The sequence below is a fragment of the Papaver somniferum genome, chromosome 10 (genome assembly GCF_003573695.1).
Source record: "Papaver somniferum cultivar HN1 chromosome 10, ASM357369v1, whole genome shotgun sequence".
NCBI classification, from domain to species: domain Eukaryota; kingdom Viridiplantae; phylum Streptophyta; class Magnoliopsida; order Ranunculales; family Papaveraceae; genus Papaver; species Papaver somniferum.
The window spans coordinates 69,127,044-69,139,854 of record NC_039367.1 but is presented as its reverse complement, the minus strand read 5'-3'; the positions used below and the strand labels follow the sequence as shown (position 1 = coordinate 69,139,854).

Below are 12,811 nucleotides of genomic sequence, written 5' to 3'. Positions count from 1 at the left end.
GTGTTAAAGGCACCTAGTTTTATTTCTCCCAGGGCCATCCATCTTCATCTCCGTTAATCTGTTGAGACCAGCAAAGCATCGAACTGCTGCCATTGTGATCGAGTGCGCTGCTGGTGATTGATACGATGGAAGAGGTTGGCTGAGAATGATGATGTTCGTGAGTTGATGCCACTGTAATGCATGCTGGCAGAGAGGATGGAGAAGAGAGACACTTGAACTCGTGATAGAAAAGATCAAGGCGTTGTTGCCATTGATCAGATGGCGGAGATAGCATCCAAGACCGAGTTGATGGTGGAGCTCAGGTGAGAAAGAGAAGAGTTTCGAGCACTCGAGTTTGGTGATGAGACTCAAAGGAAGGGAGAAGTTAATGGGGAATGGTTTGAACTCGAGAGTTATAAGAAGTTGGAACTTGGAAGTCAGAATCGAGTTGGTTTACTGGGAGTTGAGAAAATATCAATGAAGGAGAGGACGCGATGGCAATGGAGCTGCAAACTTCGGGTTGCTTCCAATACAGAGAGACGAAGATTGGTTATAAACTAAGAAGTATGGATAGTCTGAGCTCGAGTTTACAAAGCAAAACAGAGACGCTATGAGTCTGTGACCATTGGCTGTGTACAATGATGGGGCTCAAAAATGACCTATCGTGAGAATGGCGATATATGTTGATGCTGGTGATCGGAAACTGAACTGTGGTGAGACAAGAGGAAGGTGAGGTGATCCCACTGAATAAGAAGAGAAGCTGATGGTGATGCTCGTAAGTATGATGAATAACTAGCCAGTGACGATGGAGTTTAATTAAGCAGAGTTTGTTGAGTTGCTATTGGTGATTTGTTGTTCTCAGAGAGATAATGATTTGTCAAGATTTGTTGTGAGTTAATGGCAGCAATGGAGAGAGTGGAGTCTCGGATGATTGATGGCAGATACGTGCAGAGAATTTGCTGAGCGATGGATGTTGTTGGCAGTGAAGGGAAGCGAGAAAGAAGAAGAAGAGGTTGGCTGGTAGTTGGGCGAGAAAAGTTACAGGAGATATTACGTCTAGGAAGTTCTAGCCGCAAAACTGTAGAGAAAAAGGGGAAAAGATGCAGGAGAAATTACAGACGGAAAATCTGGCCGTGTGAAAAGAAGAAGAAAATAGGCTGTCAGTTCCGTGGAACTGACAAGCCAAAGACTAAGCGGGCTGGGCTTCTTTCAGGGCTTGTTCGGCACATGACGCGACCCATTGGTATGTGGGGTTATTCCACACGAGTTTGGCTAGGTTTTGGTGGAATTTTGGCAAGTTTAACATCTTATTTCCACCAGGGTTTGACATGGGCACTTCTACAACTTGGAGACTATTTAAGAGACACTTCTTAACCTAAATCATATCACACATCTCATAATACACTTTTGTTCTTCATTAATATTCTAGGGTTTACCCCTTTAGGGGGAAACCGGGAAATGGTGTAAACATGAGAAGCTAAACCTTCTTTGATTTAGGATGAATTCAATGTTCTAGCGTGAAGATTTATTAGTCATATAAATCTATTCGGAGTTTTAATCACATAATCGTTTGTTTTCACTATTTCTAGGGTTTATGAATGATTAATTAGATTGTTTGGAGTGCACTCTGGATTAATCTTTTGATCATTCTATTGCTAGTAAAGGGTTAGGATATCCGTGTAATTGTTGAATAACCCTTACACAAGTAGAGAACGTGAGACCTCGCAGAGGGATTCTGTGGAGCAATCATGTGCGAAGACAACACTAGTAAGTGGACCTAGCGCTAAGAGTCTAACTGCTAGGATCAACCTAAGTTCACATAGATTAAAGCTTCCGATTGGATTACACCTTGAGTGCGCTAGTACTTGGTGGTTCGGTTGGATAAAATTTGATATGCGAACGCTTCGGTATCCGGTTACAAGAGGAACTTTGGGGATAGCACTGCTCTAGATGCTTTCATACGGTTGGTGATGAATGGTTCTAATGAAGATAGATAAGTATACTATTGAGTTAACGTTTGGTAACGGCGAAGGACTCCTTGATCATCTTTCTTTTATTTGTTATTTTTTTTTATTTTACTTTTATTTAATCCCCCATTGTGTTTTCCTTTGTTTTGCTAATATAAATAACCTATCAATTACACAGCTCTCTGTGGGAACGATCTTTAATACCGCTATATTACTAGTTAATTAGTGGGAAATATATCGATTAATTTGTTGTGGTTACGACAAGCATCATACTTGGAGTCTCCATAAGTATGTGATTGTGAAAAGAATTCACGAATCAGGCTCAACAAGCTATCTTGTGATAAAAAGAGTTTTTCAGAGAAGGAAAAAGGAATGTAGGGTTACAGAACCTTTATACAAAAGAAGATTCACGTACGCACAATTCTCAACCCTAAATAAGGCAGAATTGTCGATTTTAACCCTTCTTTTATTGATCAAACAGGGAAATCCCTTTTAATATCAATTAGATATGAAAAGATGGAAAATTTCCAAACGGGTGAAAAACGAAATCGGAAAGAAAAAACAAAAAACAAAAATCCAAATGGGCGAAAAATCCATTTTATCCTCCAATGTGGTTGACGAAGTTTCTCCAGGAAGAATATCAATATTGATGTATGTATTGCTACAATTATCAAAATCAATATTTTCACTAAGGAGTGCAACACTTGGATTTTCATCTTCATCTGAATCATAGTGATCAGACATCTCATCAAGAGTTGCAACAAGACCTTTGTTCCCAATGTATTTTCTACGAGTTGGACACTCATTAGCAAAATGACTAAAATCTTTACACTTGAAGCATTGTGGCATATCCTCATCAGCAATATCGACTGTATCCCTGTTTTTAGGAGGAACACGGTCATGAGGTTTAACTGATAATCTAGGCTTATCTCTGACAAACCGTTTACTTCTCTTCAAAAGAATATCTCTAAACTGTCTTGTGATCAGGGAGACTTAGTTATCAAGATCTACATCAGACGAATCAGTCTCACTAGAATCATCCACAGAGTTTCCAACACTTTTACTTTTATCAAGTAATTTAGTGTTCTTTTGTGCGTTAAAAGCAATATCCTTACCAGACTTGGATGTATGCTCATGATCAAAGATCTTTATCTTCTCAACCAGCGTATTTATGGATAAAGTATTAAAGTTATTTCCTTCAACGATGGCATGTTTCTTAGAATCGTATTTGGCTGGCAACGATCTGAGAATTTTCATCACAATGTCCTTTTCAAGAATAGTCTTACCCAATGCAAAGGAGGCATTAGCAATTTCAGACACTTTGTGATTAAACTCATCAAATGAATCTTCATCATCCATACAAAGGTTTTCTCAATCAGAATTTAGGTTTTAAAGCCTAGCTTCCTTTTCAGAGGTATTCCCTTCGAAAACAGTTTCTAAGATATCCCACGCATCTTTAGACTGAGTGCACGTAGTCACATGGTGCTGGAGATTTGGGTTAATGGCATGAATGATGCCATTTAAACCGTCAAAAATTTGCGTTGCAGCGAGAATCTCGTTAGGTTCATATCTACTAATATCCTTTGCAATAGAGACACCGTCTACTGTAACCACTGGAGGATCATAGCCATTAACAACATAAACCCATGATTGAAAATCACGCGCTTGAAGAAATGCACGCATAGTAATTTTCCACCATAAGTAATTTGAGCCATCGAAGACTGGTGGTACGTTTACTGAGATATCACTTCTATCCATAGAGTCAGATTCCTACAAACACAGACTTATAAGGTCTTAAACGTGTTTGCCTGATCTGATACTAATTGAAAAAAGGGGGGTCTAACAACCTAACCCAATATTTCGTTTAGGCAATATGTATGGACAAACTACAATATAATTCCAAGAGAATCAAGTACACAGTCAGACTCAATCAATGGAAATATATCCAAGAGTTGTATCTCTGTTTCACAATGTAATCAGCAAATCAAACAGATAGAAATCCGCGAGCCTGATTATTATGTGGAACAACTTGAACGGTACCAAAGACCAATGTTTAAGTGTCAATCAATTTATATCAATAACCAAAGGTTGGATTATCTAATTGATTGAACGACGCACAACCTGTGATATTTCAATTATATAAACAAATATAATGCGGAAAAGAAATAACACAGACACCAGAAATTTTGTTAACGAGGGAATCGCAAATGCATAAAAACCCCAGGACCTAGTCTATATTTGAACACCACACTGTATTAAGCCGCTACAAACACTAGCCTACTTTAAGTTAAATTCGGACTGGAATGTGGTTGAGCCCTAACCAATCTCACACTGATCAAGGTACAGTCGCGTTCCTTACGCCTTTGAATCCCAGCAAGACTCTGCGCACTTGATTCCCTTAGCTGATCTCACCCACAACTAAGAGTTGCTACGACCCAAAGTTGAAGACTTGATAAACCAATTTGTCTCACACAGAAAAGTCTATTGAATAGATAAATCTGTCTCCCACATAAATACCTAAGAGTTTTGTTCCGTCTTTTGATAAATCGAGGTGAACAGGAACCAATTTATACACTAGACTTATATTCCCGAAGAAAAGCCTAGTAATATCAATCACCTCACAATAATCTTAGTCGTATGATAGCGAAACAAGATATTGTGGAATCACAAACGATGAGACAAAGATGTTTGTGACTACTCTTTATCTTGCCTATCGGAGATTAAATCTCGAGCAAATCTTAGAGATGATAGTACTCAATACGATAAAAAACGGCAATATTAGAATACGCAACTACAGAGAAAATTGTTGGGTCTGGCTTCACAATCCCAATGAAGTCTTCAAGTCGTTAACCTACAGGGTTTTGGAAAAACCTAAGGTTAAAGGAGAATCGACTTTAGTCGCAACTAGTATCACACAGTAGGTGTGGGGATTAGGTTTCCCAATTGCTAGAGTTCTCCCTTATATAGTCTTCAAATTAGGGTTTGCAATCAATGTTACCTTGGTAACAAAGAATTCAATATTCACCGTTAGATGAAAACCTGATTAGACTCAAGCTAATATCTTTAAACTGTTAGATCGAACATAGCTTGTTACATACAAATGAAAAGTGACTCCATTTAGATATAAATAACCGTACCTAAACGTGTGCACCCTGTTGGATCAACAATAGTTAACCGAAGTTAGCCATATGAACACTTTCATATCAACCTTATTCATCGTAACCATAACTAGTTCAAATGACTCAAATGAAACTAGTTCTAGAGTTGTTCAATTGTTTATATTCTCATAGAAGTATACAAGCAATTGAAGCAAAATCGATTTTGATTCACTTGAATCAATTCATGAACATTATAGCCACGGTTTGAAAAATATTGCATTCCTTAATATATAAATGTATTAGTTCATGAACAAACCGATTTTAGAACATAACCTACTCAAGTATGCAAACGGGTACGCATACCTAAGTGGCCGGACTAAGTTTGGGTTCGCCAGTATGCAAACGGGTACGCATACCTCCAAACTCAGTTGAATTTCCCGAAACTGAACTTACGCCAGTACGCATACGGGTATACATACTAAGTTCCCGGACTTTCATTAACCAACCAGTATGCATACGGGTATGCATACTATGGTTCCCGGACTTGGAATAACATGCAACAGTTTAGCATACAAGTACGCATATTGTGTTATATCCAATCATGGTTAATTTTTCTAAACTCCCATTTCAATCATCGAAACATTCTTAGAAGACGACAATAGCTGTCTCACACAAATTATTAGCTTCAAAGCAATTTTCAAGTGACCGAATGATCAATTCGAAATATTCTGAGTCTACATCAAATGACTGTCTCACACAAATCATGTAAGATGTTACCAGGTGATTTTCACATGATCATCTTTTGACTTTCCTCAAAAATATAATTTGAACTTGGTTAAAGCGAAAGCTTACCAACACATATTTCGAGAAATATGTAAGCGAGTTAAACTTAACTCGAAATATCAAATGTGTATAATATACGACTTTTGTCTCAAATAGGAGATAGAGTAGATATACTTTTGAGTGATAGATGAGTTCAAGTCTTCACATACCTTTTGTTGATGAAGTTCCACAAGCTCGCCTTAGTAGTTCTTCGTCTTCAATCGATGAACGCCGTGAAGTCTAATGCTCAAGTACACTTACTATCCTAATCCGAGACTTAGCTATAAGTAGATTAGAAATCAAGACTTATAGTTTTGGCAACTAAACTTGACAAACAAGCTTGAGATAGCAACGCTTGCGAGTTTTACCGAGCAGTGCTCTAACAGAATATAACTGTTATGGGGAAGATAGACCAAGTATGACAAATTAACAACCCACACCTACCTTTAATAGTCTTCACCAAGTGATCCAGCAGAATGATTGAGTATAAATATAAAGCCACTATTATAATAGATTTATAAGCAACCAAAACGATGATCCACTTTACTTACTGATAGAGGGTAGTGTCAGCATAAACTTCAGAAAAATATACATCAAGATGAGCCTCAACAGAAGAAGAGCTAACATCAAGCATCCATGTAGCAGGATTATATCCATCCCTAATCTTTGGATCCCCAGAACAGACTGCAAAAAGTTATCATCGTATTGATTAAAAACTTTTCACACATGGACATTAAGAACTCTTTCTCGGTTATCGGTTGAGTTTGAATATTGAAATGGATGCTCACCTGCAAGTACTCTACAAGCTTGTGAGAACGAGCACCAAGTGATCCAACATATGTGACTTGTCCTCCTCTTTTCATCAATAAAAGATGCAAGCAAACTCTATCGAATTAGCAGTAATCCTAAAATAACAATGATGATTGCAAGGATACAAAAGCTTGAGTCATACCTCATCAAATGCTTCGAAGATATCAATACTAGGCTGATGAATAGTGATGACAACGGTTCCCCCTGTATCTATCGTGTTTCTCACTGTTCGCATGACAATTACAGCATCCCTAGCATCAAGGGCCGATGTTGGCTCATCCATGAAAATAATTGATGGGTTAGCAACCAAATCTACGTCTATGGTGAGTCTCTTTCTCTGTTCAGTTGAAAGACTATCTTCTCTAGGCATACCAACTAGATAATTTCCCAGTGGATGAAGCTCAACCAAATCCATGAATTCGTTCATAAGTCAATTCTGAAATACTAAAATTACTCTTAAATATATAGTAAAAGCATATGAGATGTATACCTTCAAGCGTACAAATCTTTCACTTCACTATCAATGGAACTCAAAAAGGAGACAAAACGTAAGATTTATACCTTCAAGAGAGCAGGAGTGCCTTCTCCTCTAACTATAGTCTTAACACAATCTGCAATCTTTCATAAGTAAGACATATTAGAGAAACAGAATATGTGAAAAATTACTTCCACCTGTTATACATATCAAGAGATGAATTCGACAAATACTGAAATGGAACAACAATACATAAGAAGAGATGAATCACAACTCTGTCATGGTCGTCTGACCTAACATAAATACAAAATATGTGAAAAATTAAACCCCGGACAAATACCCCAAATAAGAAAATTGAACAAAAATAATTTCAAACCCTAGAATCGCGCTACAAATAAAATGAAGATTTAAAGAAAAATCAATCGAAACTAAGATGCAAGTTCTAAACGAAACAAAAACTAACCCTAGCTCAAAATCGAACCAGATGACCAATACCTGTAATCAATAAACCAAATTCCAAACTGAAACTTAAACTCTAAGTCCAAACAGAGAAGCACCAAAAGAGATGATATTATGGTTTATAAAAAAAACACATAAATCGATTAAATCTGGAGAGAAAAACATCAATTATATCTGATAGAGACAGAAAGTCAGATATAAGTGCAGGTATAAAAAAAAATCTTATGGAGAAAGAAATCATTAGAGTTGATTGGAATGAAATCATGAGATTCGAGTTGTGATTCCCTAAAGAATATATGATGATGTTGATGATGTTCCAGAGAGGAGCAGAAGAAAGAGAGAAGGGAGGAGAAATGGAAGGTGTTCGATTAGATTTACAGGGGGTTAGTCGTGGGAGAGTTTAGGGGATTCTAAAGTAGTTCAAGAGAGTTTCTAAATCCCCTGTTAGTCGTGGGGGAGTTTGCAAAAGTGTTTTAAAATCCCTGTTAGTGGTGAGAGAGTTTGGGAGTTACTCAAACTCCCTAGAAATCCTTGTTAGTCGTGAGGTATTTTAGAAAAGAACTTCAAAATACCTGTTAGTGCCAAAACCCTAGATTTCTGGGGATTTTATTGATCTGGGAATTTCTAGGGAGTTAGCTATGTATTTTTGGCTAGTTAGAAATCTCGCAGAAAACAAGAGATTTGGGAAGGGAGTTTGGCTACAGGGAAAAACGGGAAGAGAAGAGAACATAAGCAAAAAACCATTATTTATTTTCAAGTATGGTTTTCACCTTTATTCTTTCGGAAAGATACGTCTTTTTTTATCACTCTAGTTTGCTTTGATTTGGTTGTATATGTTGTTAGAGCACTGCTCGGTCGAACTCGCAAGTGTTGCTATCTCAAGCTTGTTTGTCAAGTTTAGTTGTCAAAACTGTAAGTCTTAATTTCCAGTCTACTTATAGTTATATCTCGGATTTGGATATAATGTGTAGTTGAGCTTTAGACTTCAGGACGTTCATCGATTGAAGACGAAAAACTACTAAGAGGAGCTTGTGTAACTTCATCAACAAAAGGTATGTGGAGACTTGAACTCATCTATCACTCATAAGTCTATTTCTATTCTATCTCCTATTGAGAAAAAATCGTATAGCTATATAGACTTTACATTATACACATTTGATATTTCGAGCAGAGTTTAACTCGCTTACATATTTCTCGAAATATGTGTTGGTAAGCTTTCGTTTTATCCAAGTTCATATTTTATTCATGACGAAAGTCAAAAGATGATCATGTGAAAAACGCCTAGTAACATCTTACATGATTTGTGTGAGACAGTCATTTGATGTAGACTCAGAATGTTTCGTATTGATCATTCGATCACTTGAAAATTGCTTTGAATCTAATAGTTTGTGTGAGAAAACTATTCTCGTCTTCCAGGAATGTTTCAATGATTGAAATGGGAGTTTAGAACAATTAATCTTTGATTGGATATAGCACAGTATGCATACTTGTATGCTAACTGGTGCATGTGTATTCCAAGTCCGAGAATTTAGTATGCTTACCAGTATGCGTACTGATTCAACAGTTGAAGTCCGGGAACTATAGTATGCATACCCGTATGCGTACTAATTCAACTGAGTTCGGTCATGAACGACAGTATGCGTACCCGTCTGCATACTGGCGAACAAGACCAAGTCCGGGAACTTAGGTATGCGTACCCGTTTGCATACCTGAGTGGGTTAAGTTCTAAAATCGGTATGTTTACATACTCATGAATAAATACATTAATATAATAAGGAATATAATATTTGCAAACCTTGGCTATAATGTTCATGAATTGATTCGAGTGAATCAAAACCGATTTTGCTTCAATTATGTCTTGTATACTTCTATGAGAATATAAACAATTGAACAACTTTATAACTGGTTTCATTTAAGTCATTTGAACTAGTTGTGATAAAGATGAACAAGGTTGATATGAAAGTGTTCATATGACTAACTTCGATTAACTATTGTTGAGCCAACCAAGTGGACATGTTTAGGTACGGTTACTCGTATCTAAATGAAGGAACGTTTCTTCTAACAGTTGAAAGATATTAGCTTGACTCTAATCAGGTTTTCATCTAACGGTGAATATTGAATGCTTTTTACCAAGGTAACATTGATTGCAAACCCTAATTCGAAGACTATATAAGGGAGAACTCCAGCAACTGGGAAACCTAATCCCGACACCTCATGTGTGATACTAGTTGCGACTAGAAGACCATTTCGAGGAGGACTTTCGAGAGTAGTCAAGCTCTGCATCTCGGTGAGTGAATCGGGCGAAAATTTTCTCTCAATCTTTGTTTTTTGTGTACTTCAACTTAATTCAGGTGAGTTTCATTGATTAATTACTGATAATTACTTCAGGTGAATCACCGATCGTAATGATTGTTTTTAGTATTAAAATATGAAGTTAATATATCGGAAAATTTAAGAACTCAATCGGATTTTGAGATTGCAAGAAATCTCAGATCTGGTGAGGATTCGAGTCCACCGAATAATTCTGCTACTGTCTTTATTTCTGATGTGGTAATTGATGAAAGTTTAGAAGAATGGAAGTTTAGTTTAATCGGTAGATTAGATCTTGTCAAGCTAAAATTGATAGTTGCTGAAACAAACTTGAGAAAACAATGGAAGTTTACTGGTAAATGTCAAATTATTCCAATTGGTAGAGGTTTTTTCATTATCAAGCTAGAGAATGGTGTGGATATGAAACACATTTATGAAGGTTTTTGGGAAGTGGAAACTCAAGTTCTTAGACTCAGATATTGGGAGAGAGATTTCAAACCAGAGCTTCAAAAAACTTCTTCTGCTTTTGTTTGGGTTGTTTTTCCAGGATTGAGCATTGAATACTGGAAGGAGAATATTTTGATGACAATGGGTACTGCAATTAGAAGATCAAGTAGGGTTGATGACACCACATTGAAGAAAGAAATTGGATACTATGCTAGTATCTTGGTTGAAGTTGATTTATCAAAGGCAAATCCAAATAAAGTTTGGATTGAATCTAAGTATGGTAAATTTGAACAGGCAGTTAGAGTATATAATGTTCCAAAATTCTGTAATCATTGTAAAATGATTGGATATTATGTAGCAGAATGTAGAATAAAGAGAAGAGAGCAAGCACAAAAGGAGAAAACACATGATGTACCACCTCAACAACATTGGAGGTATACTCCTAAGAAAGCTCCAGCTAAACCTGTGGTGGGTTTTGACATTTTTCCTCCTCCTCAACAAAATATTCAAGGAGAACAATTTTCACAGGAAGCAGTAAGTAACAATATTTTGATTCCATTTAATCGGCAGCTAGAAACTATTGATGAAGATAATATGTGTTTCAGTGGTAGCTTAGATTCTACTCAAGAATTCCCACAACTTTCTGTTGAGAAATTACTAGAATTTGGTAGTAGTATTCCTCCTATACACAATATAACTCCAATAACAACAGTGGAATCTGCTGAAGTAATTACTGCTCAAGTTTTATCAAATTTGGAGGAGGGTGAATGGAAAGATGTTTCTGGTAAAGCAACTAAAGCAAGGAAACTCAATGTTTCAAAAGAAAATTCATCTGGTGGTAAAGATTTTGCTTCTCCTAGTAAATTTAATGTTTTGCTAGAGGTGGATGGTAAGCAGGAGCCAGCTAAAAACATGAATAAGCCTTCAAAAGGAAAAATATTTAAAACTGCTCCAAATGTGGTTACTAGAAAGCAAGCTAATAATTCAGTTGGTAATAATTCTGTTGGGGGAAGCTCTAATGCTTCTCACAATTCTCAATCTCTATGAGAGTTGCATACTGGAATGTCAGAGGTGTGAAAAGAATTCAAGCTACTGACAAACTAAGGAGTTTAGTTAAAAGTTTTAGTCCTTCTCTTTTGTGGATTTCTGAACCTAAAGTAAGAGCTTCTAAGAGTATTATAAAACAATTGAATTTTCCTGGTATGAACAAAATGATTATTCATAATTCTACTGAGTGTGTAAGGTAATATATGGCTTTTCTGGCATGCTTATTTATCCAATCCAACAGTGGTGTTATCTACAAAGCAATCAATAACAGTGAAGGTTGGGGAAGTTTTAGTCACATGGGTTCATGCTGCTTGTCTCACAGTTGATAGGAGAAGTTTATGGGAAGATTTGAAAAATATAAATGAGTTGAAGCTACCATGGCTGGTGATTGGTGATTTTAATGTTGTTCTTTCTTGTGAGGAAAAAAAAGGTGGAAGGCAACCTTTAAAGGTAGCAATGCAAGACTTCAGAGAATGTATTGAATATTGTAATCTTATTCAAGCCCCTAGAACTGGAATTAAATTTTCATGGTGCAACAACAGAGTTGGGAAGAAAAGGATTTTATGTGATCTTGACAGAGCATTTTATAATCTTCAATGGCTAGAGTGTTATGAGACTTGGTATTATAAGGTGGGAGTTAGAGGCACATATGATCATGGTGCATTACTTGGTGGAGTTGCTCAGAGTGATAAACCACACAATATCCCATTTAGATATCAATTTGTATGGACCACTCACCCTGGTTTTCTAAAAGTAATTCAAGAGTCATGGGAAGTTGAATGTGAAGGAAACCCTGCTTTCTGTTTTACTAGTAAACTGAAAAGGTTAAAGGATATACTTAAGAAATGGAATTGGGAGGTTTTTGGGGATTTAAGAGTGAAAGTTAAAACTACATAAGAGGCAGTTCTAAAAGCTTCTTTGGAGTCTGATGCTGATCCAGAGAATATTGTACTTATTAATAACTTAGTCACTGCAATAGGACTACATGAGTTGGCTTTACAACAATACAATGAACTAATGAGAAGCAAATCAAGAGTGAAATGGGTGAAGGAGGGTGGAGCAAATACAGATTTCTTCCATGCAAGTCTGAAAATTAGGAAAGCTCAAAATAATATCACAGAACTTGAAACTCCAAATGGTGATGTAGTGACAACACAATCTCAAATTGCAGACATTTTAGTCAAACATTATCACAAGAAATTTGAGCAGAAAACTGTTAATTTTGAAGATGATCTGTTTGAATCAATTCCAAATATCTTAAATGAAGAAGATAATGATTTAATTGATGCATTGCCTAGTCAAGAAGAAATAAAGAATGTTTTTTTTGCAATGGACACAAATAGTGCTCCAGGTCCAGATGGTTTTCCAAGATGTTTTTATAGATATGCATGGGAAGT

At 36.5% G+C, this 12,811-nt stretch overlaps 1 protein-coding gene across 1 annotated transcript; it reads left to right on the top strand.

Annotated features, from left to right (window-relative positions):
* The first annotated feature begins 7,199 nt into the window (after window positions 1–7,199).
* LOC113315757 lies at window positions 7,200–11,414 on the top strand. The gene is made up of 2 exons (XM_026564016.1): window positions 7,200–7,303; window positions 10,067–11,414. The coding sequence occupies exons 1-2, from the start codon at window positions 7,200–7,202 to the stop codon at window positions 11,412–11,414; spliced, it is 1,452 nt and encodes a 483-aa protein (XP_026419801.1).
* The last annotated feature ends 1,397 nt before the right edge of the window (window positions 11,415–12,811 follow it).